The following is a 17,356-nucleotide window of genomic DNA, read 5'->3' as shown; positions in this document are numbered from 1 at the left end:
TTAGACTCCAAGGATGACTCTCCAGCCTTCCACCTCCGGAGGTCGCCGGGACATGTGATAAAAATATAAGGCAGAAAATCTAGTGCTCTCTGCTTGAGTGCAAGTAAGCTTTATTGAAAGTAAAAGGGTAACTCACATTTTTCAGGCACTCAGCCGTGCCTGCTAGTATGGCATTCAGTATGAGAGTTCCACCCGAGAGATTACGGCGTCAGGCACGCAGGCTCCGCCTCCCTATACACGTTACGCCGGAGCATCGGCTCCGTTGGCTTCTTCGGTAGGGGTCAAGCAGAGAGCACTAGATATTCTGCCTTATATTTTTATCACATGTCCCAGCAACCTCTGGAGGTGGAAGGCTGGAGAGCCATCCTTGGAGTCTAATATCCCCATACAAGCTAATGCTGGCCCGTTTGGGTCATATATTAAGGTGAGAGGCCAATCTTTTTGGTGAAGGGATTTGACACACCTGGTGTTTCTTTGTCATCTCTCACGAGATCAAGGCTTTATCTATGATATTTGGACACTTGGACACATCAATTGCTTTTAAACACTCATCTTATTTGGACACTTTATTGCTTTTATGGTCATTTAATAATTTTGTGCACATCTGGCGCATCACGTTTACATATACATAAACAATATTTAGAACTGTAACTTATAGTGAGTATTAACAATACTGTAATTCTTCATATTTTCCAGAGCTTCACTTGTGTGATAACAGACTTGGTCTGAAAGGTGCCAAAGCGCTGTCAGCAATGCTCGTGGATAACGTTACTCTGCAGAAGGTGTACCTGTCTGGCAATGAGTTTGATGACCGGGCAGCTCCCTGTTTTTCTGATGCTCTAATGAATAACCAGAAGGTGGAATGTATGGACCTCAGCCATAACAAGTTTGGAGATGGTTCAGGTATTGCCACTCTTGTATTCACAGTGTGATGCTTGTTTATTCCCCTACTTGTTAGCTACATATGCAGTGGCAAGTTTTATAAACTGTATCATTTGGAATTACATGGATTTCAGCCTGAATCACTTCTTAAATGCAGTCTGATTTTCAAATCCAATGAAACAGTTTTAACTGATAACAACGTACTTCTTATACTCATCTATGTCCTTATTCAACCTTATTGAACACAACACTGAAACAGGCATAGTCCAGACTGGATAATGTAAGTGACCACTGCTTGTGTGAAAGCGATAAAGGAATGGAGGAAGGGGTGGGTCCTTGTCAGAAACTTTTCACATAACTCCTTTATAAGTTCAGTGATAGGAAGGGAATGGGGGCATGCAATGAAGATTTTTACAGGATGCAGCTGATTTTCTTTCTTTTTTTTTATGGCTTACTTCAGCTTTAAACTGGGAGTTTAGTCAAACACTAACTACATTTAAATTTACTCCAGCCTCCATTCAAAGCCTATGACATCTTCCCTGTAAAGGAAAGATCTGTATACTTACCTATGCTAAGGGTGCTCCGGTCCGTCACATGATCAGGTCCCAGCAGCAGCAGTGTAGAGGAGAGATCATTGACAACAGCTGCAGAGCCTGGGCGATGACATCTCCCATAATCTTAATATGGGGCATCTGTTGTTGACTGTCCCATAGTTGCCAACATTTGAAAAAAAATTCCAAGGACACGTTGCAGCACAGCTATCAATTGCTAGGTAGGTGCTAGCATCTTTTGCCCCTTCTGCTTATCAGGGGAGCCTGATCTGTTAGAGGACCTGTTGCATGTTTCCAGTTGTGATTCACTGGGTCTGAGGGAGTGTCCCCACTGTATCCAATGAGGGAGCTTGTTGGACAGTGGAGGAAACCCAGCCAGTGACACATTGGCTTTTGTGGGAATCCCAGTGGGAGGGCATTCTTGCAATGCATCCTGGGATTGCTCATAAAAGCCGGGGGGACATGTGACAGGGTGTCCTTGGCAGGAAGCAGAGTCCCAGGAGGAGGCAGATGGCTGTCTCTCCTCCTGCAGAGTGTGAGGAAGGTGGTTTTAGGCAGTCGGCCTAGTGAACCAGGTGTGGAGCTGAGCTGCAGAAGATCCAGTGTATCTGACAGTGGAGCTGCTGGCAGAGTCTCTCAGGAAAAACATTGTCCGTGAGTACCAGAAGATTTGCCAAAGGGTCTGCCCAGGAAGGGGGACCACTCCAGAGAAGTCAGGGGATCAAGGAGCTAGCTCACACAGAGAGTGTTACAGTAAAGGGGGTGCTGTGTAGAGAACCCTGAAGAATAGGGACTAAGGGGGTGCCAGGAAGGGTCCTGAAGAGTGCTCTACAGTACAGTACAGCTTATCTAATACAGTTCATTAATGTCTTCTTCACTGCAAGTGACAAGGTGAAGCAGTGGCCTTACATTTAGTCGTCCCAGCGAATTGTGCATAGTTTATTCAAGTTGGAGTGTCCCACTCATTCCCTTCTCCTATCCAAGTTCTCAATAAAACCACAAAAAGCAAAACTCCTGGACTATTTCCTGTCTGAGCCAAAGCACTTTGAAAATGTTAAACTGTCATGTTGTTGCTATGGGTAACCCAGGGGAATCCGTAACCAGCAGCTCCCAAAGGAGTAGTGCTACAGCTATAGTTGGCTAGAAAAATTTAGCATGTAAAAGAAACCTGCACTGAGGCTGTATAGAGACCTCTCCATTTGAAAGAGCTAGCTACCTAGCTGACACGATGAATCAATGGTTTCATAATGTTTTCAACTGCCACCGAAAAAGTATACAGATTAGAAGTTTTGACTTCACTCTGACTTCTAAAGCCCACTGAAATTTCATAGAATCGGGTCATAGCACAGGTAACAGTGCATTCTTAATGTAGCAAGCTCAGTAACCAAATCTTGTATGCCCTTTTATAGTCCAGGGCACCTTCAATCCAATCCTCCAACTTCATTGATTGGAATCAAGCCACTGTCTCAGAACAAGTACACAGATCACATGTTTTTCCTGATCTGCTTACTTGTAGGCAAACAACTGAAGCCAATGGACAGCTTGACAGCTAGGCAACTAGCACTTTCTTAAGGAGGTCAGTAGTGGCAGTGTGGTAATTCATTCAGTTTTCTGTACAAAGTTTTCAAAGTTCAGTTTCCTGCACTTAATTCTGTGTTAACATGAGTTAAAACCCAGATGTGAATAGAACTTGAGGGACCATTCAGACTCTCCATGGTATTAGTACATGGTGCTGCCACTTTTCTGTGCACTGAGGTGCATTGTGTTGAGGCAGGCCATTTTATTTGTAATGTGCTGTCAGCGCACCTCATTGCATGAAACAAACATACTTGCTTTTTTTTTTTTTTTTTTTTTTTTTTACATCTGCAAAAATGTTGTGGTATGCAGGGCATATGCATTGGGTGCACGCAAAATAAATGCACCAAAGATAGTTTTCATGCGTTATTGTGCATTGTGGTACCTTAACCTCACCGATCTGGATATGCCTGATTTATGAAGCCTTGTTTTCAAATTTAGTGGGTTCATCTCTCTATTGCTTTTTTTTTTCCTCCACCCCCCCCCCCTTTTCCCCGAAATAATAATAGTTTAGATTAGCACTGTCCTAATAAATATAAGCAGGGTGTAATATTCATTTTCATCACTAGATGTCATTTGTGACTGGCATTTATATATTTCAGTTTCTGTTGCTACAACGTAACTGAATTTAGAGGCTGGGCATAACTCTGCTTCTGTCTTTATTCCTAGTTTAATTTCTCATTAATTTCAACAACAATTTTCCTGTAGCACCGTCCTGCTAGGCTGCTAGTTTTGGTTAGGCAAATATAGTTTTTGGGTCTCTTGTAATCAGCAGAGCAGAATTGTTTGCTTAAGCCTATCTGGATTCTGCAAACTGCTTCCCCCTGTTTTCTGGAGCTTTCCAGAATATAGTGGGTGGAAGAGCTAGATAGGCAGCCTGAATATTTATGCAGCCCCAGCCAATCCCTGGAGAGGTGTGTCCAGATGGTGGTTGGGGGGTGTGTATAAACAGTCTGGAGCCCAGACTTGTCCAGAAGGAGAATTTCCCAACACTTCCCAACCAGAGTAATAATTTGAGGGCCTGCTTAGCCACAAACCCAGGGACCAAAGAGGGGTGCCACTGAAGACCTGCCTTAGAGTTCACAGGGAGAGCCTGTCTGCTGGAATCAGAGATGCATCCGGAGAGGGATATGACGTCCAAAGAGGGAGGGGACTGGCGTAGGGAAATGACTCTTCCTGAAGTAGTCAAATTTGCCAGCAAGCTCAGAGGCACATTGCAAATCAATAAAAAGAAACTTTTAGGGCCCATTCACAGTGTTTCTTTACAGTATTACTGTTGAAGAGTTTCCCCCGCTTCCTGTCTATTAAAACATTGTCAGCAGCATAAACAGTGAGGGGAAATCTCTCTAGTGGAGGCCTGGATAAAAGAAAAAACTGTCTAGCCCTTTCCCACTTTATTTAAAACCATGAAAATAATTTTGGGCTTGGGCTGGACATACACTATAAGTTGCCTATATATCAAAATTTTTTGACATGTCTCCTAAACTATATAATAGTTATTCACATCAGTCCCTGCCCCCAAAGAGCTTACAATGTAAAGACCCTACCAGTTTAGACAGGAGCCAATTAACCGACTAGCAAGTATTTGGCGTTTGGACGGAAACCAGAGTGCCCTGAGAACCCGGAAACTCTGAGCAGTTTGCATAGAGTTCTGGTCAGGACTTGTACCAAGGACCCCAGTTCTGCAAGGCAGACATGATAACCACAAAGCCATTCTTTTATCCAGAGCCTTTTCATCTGAAAATTGCTCATCTATCATGCTGATCCCCTGGATTTAAAAAGTTATTTAGGTCTTTGACCTAGGACATGTATGCTAATGACTTAGCTAATGCTAATGACTAGCAAGGCTATGGAGGAAAAAAAAAAAAAGCTTTTTATTATTTTGTCCCTTTTTGTTCAAGGACCCATATGGCTGCTATCTTAGAGGGGAAGAATAGAGTGTGCGGTGGGAAGCTGACTAGTGAGGTGTCTTGATTGCAGAGTTTATAGAAATAGATGAGTGACAGCGTAAATCCTGGTATAATGTCCAAAACTGCCCTTAGGCTCGGTTCACTCTGGGGCAACATGGCAGACGACAAGTGGAGCTCCATTCAGTGCAATTGAACCGTTCTAATCAGAGAGCCTCAAGTCGCCCCAACTTAGAAAAAAGTTCCTGCACTACTTGGGGGCGACTTCGAAGTGGCTTGCATTGACTTCTACTAAAGAAGTTGTTTGCAAGTTGCACTGAAGTCGCGCTGTACAGGGCGACTTCAGAGTTGGGTGATTTTGAAGCGTCCCAGTGTGAACCTAGCCTTAACTCTAACATTGTGTGAGTAATTGGTACAGTCATTTAGCGCTGTTTGTCTTGCCCCAAGATCCTCATCTACCTCCTCTTCCTCTTCAATATAGCTAGCGTAATTACAAAGATTAGTGAAGTTACACTAGACATCCTGTTTGCCAATGCCTCTCCAAAACCAAGTCTCTCTTTATTTTTCCCCCTTACTCTTTCTCTCAACCTACAAACAGAAATGTGATGTCGGAAGAAATAACCTGCAAAATGCATAGCAATTTAACACACATAAAAATGTGTGTCAACGCGTGTTAAAATGTGTGTCAGCGTGCATTTTAATGCTTGTCAATGGCACATCTATTTTCCAAGAGTTTTCCAAGAAAAAGCAATGTCATATCTCTCTCTAAAAAATCTTTTTTTTATTTTATAACCTGACTATACACTAATTGTGCTTTTTTTTCTTGACATGAAGGTGAAATTTTGGGAGCTGCCATTGCTGAAAATACAGGCATGTTGGAGATTAATCTTAGCTGGAATCAGTTTCGTGGGAAGGAAGCTGTCGCCATTGCCAAAGGCTTAGGGGTAAGAAAAATAAATGTTCATTCAACAGGCATGTGCATTTTTAAACTTCCAGTTGTTCCCATTTCTGCACTTCCTTACAAAATGTTGAAACTAAGTGCCGGTTCACACTTATGCGATGCGGGAAGGCTGCGAATTCTCAGACTGTTCCCGCATCGCAAACGCACCCCTGGCATTTCACACTGCCATATGCGACACACTGGGGGTGTCAATGAAATGTTAACAACACCCCCAGTTTGATCGCATATCGCAGTGCGATCTTTACAGTTCACACAGGATCGGATCGCACAAGTGTGAACCACTGTGCGATCCGATCCTGATGCGGCTGAAAAAAGGGTCCTGTGCGACTTTGGTGCGGGTGCAGTGCGAATTTAGCCGTACAAAGTGTATGGCTGAATTTGCACCGCTCAGCCGATCGCATGTAATGAAGGAGCGGTGCGCTCCGATATTACATGCGATCGCCGCAGCCGCAAGAATGTGAACCGACACTAAATGGTTTGTAAAATATTTTGTGGGACCTTTCTCAGGGATAAAATATTGCAAGTTACCATTATTTCTATCATTACCCAAGCGCTGTTTTTCTGGAATTAAAAAGACCTCAATACTCACGTGGCTCCTTGTAGATTCATTCCAGCCTCCAGTTTACTCCTCCAGAGTCAGACATGTCCGATATAGAGAATCCTGCATTCTACATTACAAAAAAAAATGTTAATTGGATTTTTCAAAGCTGTGTAACAAGGCACAGAAGATTGAACACAAATTAGCACATTAGAGATCATAGAAGAATACAATTAGGTAATCAAAACAGTACTACATTCCACCTGGTACATGTATGCATAAGAAACGTATACAAGAATTCCTTACAAACTGAGAATGGGCTGAAATATTGTAAAAATCCAGCAGCAATATGTTTTTCAAGGCACAAAAAGGACAAAAGGAATATACACCTTAAGGAAAATGGAAGGGGGGACCAGGATGACAAGTCCTGGCAGGTTAAGAAAGGGAAGTGGGAGATGGAGAGGAGCCACTTAGTGACTTGAGCAGCCCAAAGAAGGGGAGAGAAGAAGTGGAAGAGAAGGGGAGTTGATAACAGAGAGCTGTCCAGGGCCAGACTCATTATAGGTGAGCCAGGGGTCCCATACCTTCATAAACTTGGAGTGGGTGCCTGTGAGGAAGGATGTGAGAATTCTGCATTCTAAATTAGTGTTATAATAAAGCTAATTAGCCCTGTACTGACCTAAACAGTGAGGCCGTGCCAAGCCTGCAATTAAAGTGTTTCTAGAAGATATTTTTTTATTAAAATAAAAAACATTATACTTACCAGTTCTGTGCAATAGTATTGCACAGAGCGGCCACAAACCACCTCTTCTGGGGTCCCCTACTGGAGCTCTAAGCTTCTCCTCTTCTGTGTCTGTCTGCCCCCATAGCAAGCTGCTTGCTATGGGGGCAGACATGTGTCCATAAACACACACAGTCCCGCTCAGCCCCGCCCCCACTCTTTGCTCACAGGATTTGATTGACTGCCTGATCCTCCTGTGAGAAGAGAAAGACAAGAGAGAAGACCTGTAGACAAGCCGAGCACAGCGCTGAATAATTACAGGACTCAGGTAAGAGTTTAGGGGTGTAGTAGCAAAATGTTTTTTTACCTTAATGCAGAGAATGCATTAAAGTGATTCTGAAGGCAGAACGTTTTTTACCTTAAAGCGGAGTACCACCCTGGGAATACTTTTTTTAATAAAAATACCCCCGGGACAGTCAGGGCTAGTACATTCCACAATGGCTAGCCTCTGATCTGTCGGGTTGCACTTACCTTTTAGGAGAAATACTTACCTTGAAAAAGTATTGTCCAGCGCTGCCATCTCAGGTGTGGGCAGCTTGAAGCCAGCGCGATCCTCTTCCGTCTTCTTCGGTCCCACGATGCACTGCACCAGCCCCGCCGTCACTTCCGGTGGGCGCGCATCATCCCTCCACAGCTTCTGGGCGTGCCCAGAAGCTGTTTAGAAGGGAATGACGCGCGCGCCCCGGAACTGACGTTGGGGCCGGTGCAGGCACAATGATTCCTGGGAGCGATGACGTTCAGCTCCCAGGAATCATTGCAAAGCCAGGAAGTGATGAATCGCTGTGGCCGCCGAGGGGAGGAAGAAGGAAGTAAGGTAAGTATATTTTCTTCTATACGAGGTAAGTAAAAAAAAAAAAATTGCGATTATCCATTTGTTTTTCAGGTGACCCAGAGCGAGAAGATGGAGGTAGGTATAAATTTAGGGTGGAACTCCACTTTAATACAATCTCTGCATTAGGGAAGAAAACTTTCTGCATGTTTCCCCCCCCCCCCCCGCCCCCTTATTCTTACCTGAGCCCAATCTCAATCCAACACTGTGCACTAGAGCAGAGGCTCTCTCCACTCTCGCCCCTCTCATTGGCTTACAGCCAGTGTCTTTGGACACGCTTGGGAGTGAGCCCGTAGGAGTGCCTTCATAGCAAGTGGCTTGTTATGCGGGCAGTCAGTTGGGGAGGAGTAGCCAGGAGCGCAAGCGGAGGGGACCAGAGGAGAGGAGGATCGGGGCTACTCTGTGCAAAACCATTGCACAGAAGAGGTAAGTATAACATATTTGTTATTTAAAATAAAATCAATCCTTTACAATCACTTTAGAGTGGATGTAAATACTTACTTATACCCAGTGAAGTAAACAGCCTCAGATGATACACAGAAATGAAACAAATCTCCTTACATACGTTTTACTTGTATATGTGCTGTCTTCAGCTTTCTATACTGTTTAGAAAGTGCACCCCCTGTTAGAATTTTCTCTTCCTCATTCACATATGGGAAGGAAGTTTGGCCATACACTGTGAGACAGCTGATTGGAGGAAAGGCACACACCCTCTCTCTACATAGGCAGAAACATGAGAAGCTGTGCTGTGAATAGACCAGCTGTCTGCTAATCTATTTATAGCACCCTATATAGCCTGGTTTTATCTCCGTTGACGGAGAACTCGTAACAGAAGAACGGAGAAAGAGAGAGCTAAGGGACTTAGGGCTTTGAAGAGAGATAAGTAAACACTACAGATATGGGCCCAGGTCAAATTTCATGAATGTGGTTTACATCCACTTTAAGGTAAAAAACGTGTTAGCTTTAGAACCACTTTAACATTTTCAAAGTAACCGGTAGCTATTTTTTCCCGATATTATACTGCTAAAATACATTTTAGTTATTTCACAGGATGCCATCTAAAGGTTTCAGTATTTCAAGGTCATTTGCCTTCTGCACCTATTAGATTATTGAAAATTGCTTTAAAAATATGGTAACTACTACACTGTTCAGAACCCTTTTGAATTTTTATTGAAGCATCAGTAACATTTCCATTAGTAGACTATACATTATATTATTTAGAAGTAAATTCTGTTGGTTCAAAAAAGTGTCATTCTGTGCTAGTGGAAGTACAGAAAAAAATGAAATTTCATATCAACTGCCATCATCTGTATTAATCTACAGTGTTGTACACCATACCTTCCTAATGGCTGCCTAGCCTGCCGATACCAGCATAAAATTTATCAGCCGTTGTGTTCCTTCCACCCATTATAATCTGGCACTTGCTCTACTGAGAAGACAGCATGTAGCTATAGAGAAAAAACAGTTTATTTATTTAAATGGCATGGAAACCATAGTGAATAAGCACTTTATTTGTTTTAATGGCCTGTGTGATACTTTTTGGCACCATAAATGACTAAAGTAAATAAATACCCCAAAATATATGGGCTTTTGGCTTACACTGAATTAGGAAGGAGATTTATTTTCATGTCAGGGTAACAGTTATTCTTAATTACCAGCATAGCTGGCGGACTGTAATGATGTATTAGGAGGATTCCGAAAAAAAACTTCCTTTTGACTTTGCCACATTATCCTGTTGATAACAGTTTATCTGCTGCTAATATAACAAAGCCACTGGCTGTTTCCTTCTTTTTTACGAAGGTAGATTAAACGTATTTATCATCATTTGTGCCTGTAAGTATTTGCTTTAGAGGGATACTTCATATCTTTCTTTGTAGGTGGCTGGTGCCTAATTTATGGCTCCTGTAATTTGCCCGAAGCTGAAGAGCCAGATTTACTTTGCAGTTGTATATAAATGCGAGCTATGCATATAACAACACTAATAATAATGTCATCATACACAATAAACTGCAAAATATGTTGTTCCAGGAGGCATCTCTTCAGTCCAAAATATAATAAAGGTTTTCATGATGCTTGATTTATGTTTGACCAAAGTGACTGTCAGTCAGGTCAGGAACCTTTTAAATGCAGCAAAATAATTGCATTAGAGGCCAATGATGGAAGCTGCCGTTCAACAACCAGGGCAGTGGATAAGGGGGTACCGCCAGTCCTCCTGTACTGGCCTAGGCCAGCAGGGGGGCCCAGGTAGCAGGGTGAATCATATGTGGGCAAGGAGGGTGATCGGCGGTTGAAAGCTGGCTTCTTCTCCTCTCCCCTCCCACCAACTTTCAGCTACTGCAAAGAGAGCCATACAGTGGATGGGTTGCAGTAATTGCCCCCCCCCCCCAGTTCTACCGATCACCCTCACTCTGCACCATACGTTTCCCCCTGCTACCCAGGCCCTCCTGTGTGCCCCACCCCTGCAATGCTGCCAGCTCCCCTCCTCCAGCTGCAAGCACATAATAGGATCCTTCAAGATGGAGAGTGGGGAAAGGGTCCGGTAAAAATATGACATATTGAATGAACACAATCAGTGATCAGTACCGATCACTTACTGTATTCATTCATAACTGACGCATAGTAAATTGTGTTTATTTGGATGGGATGGCCCTGTCAGGTTGGCTGTATGGGACTCTGTGGTTTCTAACAGCAGCCCTGTCAACAGCCACTGGGCTACAGGTGGCAGTGACATAACTCACATTGGTTTAGGTTTACTTTAATGTACTGCAATTATGCTTCTTGAGGAATATATCCACAGTTTATTTCTCCATAAATATAATATTATTTCCCATTCCGTTATTATTATTATTATACAGGATTTATATAGCGCCAACAGTTTGCGTTTGTTAACAAAATGAAGGCAGACATTACAGTTACAATACAATTTGGTTCAAAAAGAAATAGAGGGCCCTGCTCGTTAGAGCTTACAATCTAAAAGGGAGGGTCAATTGATACAAAAGGCAATAGCTGTGGGGGATGAGCTGAGGGAGCAAGTGAAACAGTGTTATAAGTCCATTTTGCATGGGCGCCAGCTGGCAAATGGGGAGGTGGACGATTATGAAGAAGATTCTGTAATTAAGTAGGTAGATTATCAAGTGAACCTCTTACTTTCACCTTCAAGCACCACTTGAGAGTCCTTGTAATGTTCTGGTACCTCTGGTACCCTTATTCCACTTTCCAATGCAGTGTACGCGTCCCACCATTCTCTTCTGGTAGGTGCGCATACACCTTTAAGACCGATGCTGTCATCACTGAGCGCCGCAGAGCGGCTATTTCAACCGCCGGCGTTCTCACTCACATGTTCGTTCGTTCAACCGTCATGGTTGGATCGTCCCTGTCTGAAGTCGGCATGCCAGATGTTACTCGCTCCTGTATCTCGCTACCTGAACTTGTTTCATATCTGATCCTGTGTCTCGCCACCCGATCACTCCCGGCATGCTGCTTTCACCCTTCACTCTTCAACCTGCCCTGAAGCTCATACGCTTACAAGCGTACCTCGCTGTCGGAACCTCGCTACAGATCCCTGTATCCCGCTACCGGATCACTCGCTCATACCGAACCTCTCTACTACTGCTTGCTATTAGTGATAAGTACCCCGCAGGGGAATCCTCCATAACCTTCCTACTAAGCTTACACTATCTAGCTCTGCATATTAAGGACTGTTACTATCATCTGCACTATTATTTAGATTGCTAGCTCTTGAGCCTACTAACATCTATCCTTGCACTGGGTTAGTCTCTCCTGTATGTCATCTGCTATCCTACCACCTGCTACCATACATGATTGCTAACCTATCTGCATCCTACCTGTTACCATCTATACTCTCATGAACATTTCTCTCAAGTGCTGTTCACCTATTGTCACTGTTCATACCTGTCTCTTCAGCTCATCACCACTATACTGCTATATACATCTATCACTCCAGGAACATCTTATTGAGTGTGTATATTTGTATGCTGAATCAGACAGACCACAGTGATGAGTCTTGGGAGTTGGAATTGGTATTTCAACGTATCTCTACATGACTGCTGAGTGGAGTTTTTCTGCAGCTGCAAATCCATCTTGTTTCAGAAAACGCAGGAGCGTTACAGTCCTCAACAACCAGTGATGTCACCAGCCCTATTCACTTACATTGTTAGGAATCCCCAGCCATGTAAGTTAATGGGGTGGGGTGGGGTGATGTGAAATCACTGACCAAATATGACCATGTCCATATTTAGTCAGTGATGTCATCCCCACACCCTTGTGTATAAACATAATGGCAGCAACAGAAAGCTCTAGTGTGCAACATGAGTTGACAGATCATCCTATCAATGGGTTCTTTTCTTTTGATGATCGGTGGGCGGTGTTTATCATGATTGATGCTGGAATTACAATGCTGTATTTTTCTCTTTCGTACATTGGCGGACACAGCTCCTGATCTTCTTAACCATTGGGTTATACTGCCCCCTACAGGAGTAGGACACTAGGCAGAAAAAAAGTCCGGCTATGCCTATGGGCAGTCCCAGGGTATATACTCCCTCTCTCTGCTATAGGTACTCCAGTTTTTTTCTGCCTAATCAGGAGTAAGGACCTAGTTCCTTGCTGGGATCTCTGGTCCTGGCAATTTTTTCTTTTTAGATAGAATTTTTTCTCTCCTGGATCATTTCCTGTGAGATCTACAATCAACTGCCGGACTGGGAGACGGACTGGATAATCTAGATCCAGTGGTCACCCCAGTCTGGTCAGTGAGCGCCAGCAAACCTCAGCTTCGCGCTAGGTCGTTCCCACCGGACAGGGGCTGGCCTGCGAGTTAAAGCGGTTGTAAACCCGAAAATTGAAAAAAAAAAAAACCTGCAAGACAAAGCCATAATGAGCTAGTATGCATCGCATACTAGCTCATTATGTATTACTTACCTTAGAACGAAGTCCCGACACGGACCCCCGGACATCGCTGCGGGCACCGCCATGATCCCTCTTCCGGGTTTGGCGGCTCCGGCGCTGTGATTGGCCGGAGCCGCGATGACGTCACTCCCGCGCATTCGCGCGGGAGTGATTTTCCAGCAAGCTGCCGGCAAAGAAAACTGAAGGTCCCCCCGGACCTTCAGAGCGCATGCGCTGCTCGCGTGAGCGGCTGCATGCACTGCAAATATCTCCTAAACCGTGCCGGTTTAGGAGATATTAATTATACCTACAGGTAAGCCTTATTGTAGGCTTACCTGTAGGTAAAAGTGTCAAAAAGCGGGATACTACCGCTTTAAACTTCTCACGGAGTCGCATACGACCAGCTCTCGGCCCGAGTTTCAGCATTCCTCCTGCCCGACAGCCCCCCATTTAGATGGAGAGGAGGTCCTGTCTGGAGCGGTGCCCGTCTGGTTCCTTGTATGGTAAGTGACTGTCCCCCTCTTTCCCTGGAGGGTTTTGTGGTGGACGTGGGCCCTTCCATGGGATGGTCAGACCCCTGGGTTCCCCTCCTTCCCGTTAGGTACCCCCCTCATTGGTCTGGTGGTCCCTGTGTGTCATTTCGCCCCCCATCTGCCCCCCCCCCTCCTTCACTGACGCTGGGGCTGTAAGGTGGCCTGGTCCACCACCTGGGGCGGGGGCAGGGTGCTGTGCTGGCGATGGAGGCGGGGGGGGGGTGCGCAGCTGGTGACCAGTCGATCGGCTGTGGGGGGGGGGCTGTACCTGGTGTGGGCTCCTGCCAGGGGCCCTTCTTCCTGCCTGTCCCATTTTCTGAGGCCTAGGGATCCCTCCTGGGAGCCTCGTGGTGCCATTTTAGCCTGTAGCAACCATAAAAGTGGAGCCCTCTGGGCAGCGATTTCGGTCGGTGGGAGCCCCTCCTTATCCCCTGGTGCTGACTCCTGGTTCTTTTCATTTCCTAATCGACGTTCAAGCAGTGCAGATTCTCCTGGTGGCTGCAGTACCTGGTTTCTGTGTGTGGGGAGGGGGTGAGTCTGGTGGGGTCCTCTCCCTCTCTACTGAGGCTTGATTGGTGCTCTGTGGCTTGCAACCAGGTGGGCTGCCAGAGCGGTGGGGGTTGTCCCTTAGCAGTGTTTTACACTTTTTTGTGGGGTCCCCCTGGTGACTCATGGAGTCTCTGGAGCACATCTCCCCATCTGATATCCTCTCTGAGGCTGCAGGGCCCTCCGGGTCCCATCCTGGGTGAAGGTGGTTTTTGGGTGACGGGCTGGCAAAAAGTGCACCCCCCCCCCTCCCCTGCCTCATCTGTCTCATCAGATCCTGAATACGATTTGGCTGCTGCGGATGTGGGTCACCCTGTTGGGTCTGCGACCACGTGCCCTGAATCCTCAGATAGTGAGGAGGATTTCTTCACTTCTGCAACCACGTACGAGAAGGCGCCGGTGGACGCACTGATTGTAGTTGTGCATGAGACCTTAAAGATGGAGGACGCAGCTGAAGCTGCAGCGGAGGCGCAGGTTCCCTTTGGCATTCACAAGCCATCCAGAGTGGAAAAGGTGTTCCCTTTCCCCTCCTATTTTGACAGAATTGTCACTAAATAGTGGGGACGACCAAAGCATCCCCTTGGGGTCCCTAAGCGAAGAAGTAGACTGTTCCACCATTAGTGGACCCTCCAGTTTCCAGATTGAACAAGGCAGCCATGATTCCAGTTGAAGAGTCCCCGGCCTTTAAGGTCCCGTGTCAGATCACTTCTTGGTAGAGGCCGAAATGCTGAGAGGGCTTCCCTTGCAGCTCGGTGCGAATCACCCCTGGAAGTGGGACAGGAGGTGACGCGTCCCAAGGAGCACTGGATGCTTGTGGAGTGCAGGTAAAGGTTCACAAGGATATCCGGAACAACTTGCAGGGCCTCCAGGGAATCAAGCAATGTGCAGGTAAAAGCCAGGCCGAGGGTCATACACAGGTATCAGTCCAAACAGGTCGCCAAGACAAGGGGATTGATCAGAAGCAAGTCCGTTGAGCAAGCCGGGATCGGTACACTAGAAGTCAGGCAGAGGACAAAAGAGCAAGGATGGCCAAACAAGCCGAGGGTCAAACACTGGAGCAGGATCGAAGGGTCAGACGAAGCCGTGGGTCAAAGCCAGGAGAGAGAGCAGACAGGTCAGGAACGAGCCGAGTCAAACTGCAATCAGGAAGTAACAATGCACAGGAAACAGGAAGAGCTGAAGACAATCCAGCAATCTGATGGGCTGAGCAGAGTCCTTTTATAGGCCAGTGAATTAGTCTATGGCCTGAGTCCATTGCAGCCATGGGAAGTACTGGCAAAGTTGCCAGTTGCAGCACAGCCATTTCACTGATAATGAGTCTATGGCCTGAGTCTGTTGCGGCCATTGGAAGTTCTGGCGGAGTTGCCAGTTGCAGCATGGCCGTTTCTCTGACATCCCGGCTGATAAGAAGGCGGAGGCTGTGGCCCGCAATATGTACACCCTGGTTGGTTCAGCACTGAGGCTGATATTCACCATTGCCCTGGTGTTGCAGACTCTGACCAAATGGGCTAGGCTTTTGCGCCATGACCTGAAGTGGGAGTAGCTCCCCCCTACCTTTGCTGAGCTGGCAGACCACGGGCTGCAGTTTATCTGGTAAGTCTCTTTGGATGTGGCTCCCCTAGTGGCTCGGCTCTTTGTTTCGGCAGTGGTCCTTTGGCGTGTCTTTTGGCTCAAATGCTGGTCTGCAGACCAGACTTCTAAAAAGGCCTTGACTGATCTTTCCTTTCAAGGAGATCGCCTGTTTGGTGCTATCCTGGATGACTTTATTAAAGGTCTTACAGGGGGGAAGAGTACCTTTTCCCTGCAAACTACTAAGGGCATGGACCCTCGTCATAGGCATGGGCCCTCCTTATCGGCTCATAATAAGTTTTTTCGTCCCTCAGGTTCGACTGACTTGATCGGAGCCCTTTGGGGCCTCCGCTGGAGGATCCAAGTGAACTTGGTCTGGCAATTCAAGAGCGGGCTTCTCCAGACCCGTGGACAAGGCCCCTTAGCATGAAGGTGCGCCCTCACTCGTATCTGGGTTGGGGGGACGTCTTCGCTGGTTCTCGGACACGTGAACTCCCCTGGTGCAAGTCAAGTGGGTCCGCGAGGTTAATCGGTCTAGCTACAAGATCGAGTTCTGTTCTTGTCCTCCAGTAAGGTTCTTCCTTCCAACGTGCAACTGTCCCAGGCCCGCTTACAGGCTCTTTTTGGGGCAGTGCAAGACCTTTTACTTTAAAGGGTGATGGTCCCGGTTCTGACTTCAGAACGTTTTCAGGGGTTTCACTCATACATTTTACAATCCCCAGAAAGGAAGGCAAGTTGTGTCCAATTCTGGACCTCAAGGCGCTGAACTGCTTTGTGCAGGTGCAGAAGTTCAGAATGGAGTCCATTGGCACGGTGGTGGCTTCCCTGCATCAGGGGGATTTTTCCTGCCTCCATCGACATTGGCTTTAAGGACACTTACCTTCACATTCCAATATGTGTCGGTCTCCAGCGCTTCCTCCTGTGGGAGAGGACAGAAACTGCAGAGAGGACATTTCAACGCTGTTAAAAGCTAGGAAATCTTATAGGAAGATATACCATAATACGTGGAAGGCGTACATTGCGTGGTGTGAGTCTCTTTGGGTTCACCCTCATTCTTTTTCAGTGGCTCAGATATTGACCTTCCTTCAACGGGAAGTTGAACAGAAACTGGCCTTGACTACTAGCAAGGGCCAGGTGTCGGCTTTAGTGGTCTTCTTCCAACGACCCTTGGCCACACACTCCCTGGCGTGTACTTTTCTTCAGGGAGTTCGGCACTTGGCTCCTCCAGTGCGGTGTCCGTTACTGCCTTGGGACCTCAATTTGGTGCTCACAGTCCTCCAGAAGCCTCCCTTTGAGAATCTTCGGGAGATTCCCCTGCTTATGCTGTCCCAGCAGGTGGCCTTTTTGGTGACTATCACCTCTGCATGCAGGGTGTCGGAATTGGTGGCGTTATCCTGTTGTTCACCTTACTTGAGGGTTCACAGAGATAAGGTAGTTCTTCGCCTCTGTCCGTCATTCCTTCCAAAGGTTGTCTCTAATTTTCACTTGAATGAAGACATTGTGTTGCCTTCCCTGTGTCCCAGGCCAAAACATTCAAAGGAAATTGCTTTGCATGCCTTGGATGGGGTCTGGGCGATTAGGGTGTACCTGGCAGCTACTGAGTCTTTTAGGAAATCAGACTCACTATTTGTGATCACAGATGGGCCTCGGAAAGGGTTGTCTGCTTCCTCTGTGACCATTTCCATATGGATCGGACAGACAGGGGTTCAGGCCTATTCCATCAAGGGTCAGGCGCCTCATTTCCCTATCAAGGCACATTCTACTTGGGTGCTCAATGCCTCC

General features: G+C 46.2%; 1 protein-coding gene across 1 annotated transcript in view; it reads left to right on the top strand.

The window, feature by feature from the left end:
* Positions 1–17,356, top strand: part of LRRC74B (leucine rich repeat containing 74B) — a 77,460-nt gene that overhangs the window by 16,625 nt on the left and 43,479 nt on the right. Inside the window, exons 5-6 of the mRNA XM_082243223.1 lie at positions 697–903; positions 5,750–5,859. Coding sequence (XP_082099349.1) covers positions 697–903; positions 5,750–5,859 — 317 coding nt within the window. The remainder of the gene's footprint in view (positions 1–696; positions 904–5,749; positions 5,860–17,356) is intronic.

This window comes from Pelophylax lessonae (genome assembly GCF_965119305.1).
Source record: "Pelophylax lessonae genome assembly, chromosome: 1".
In the NCBI taxonomy this organism is placed as follows: domain Eukaryota; kingdom Metazoa; phylum Chordata; class Amphibia; order Anura; family Ranidae; genus Pelophylax; species Pelophylax lessonae.
This window is presented reverse-complemented; position numbering and strand designations above follow the sequence as displayed.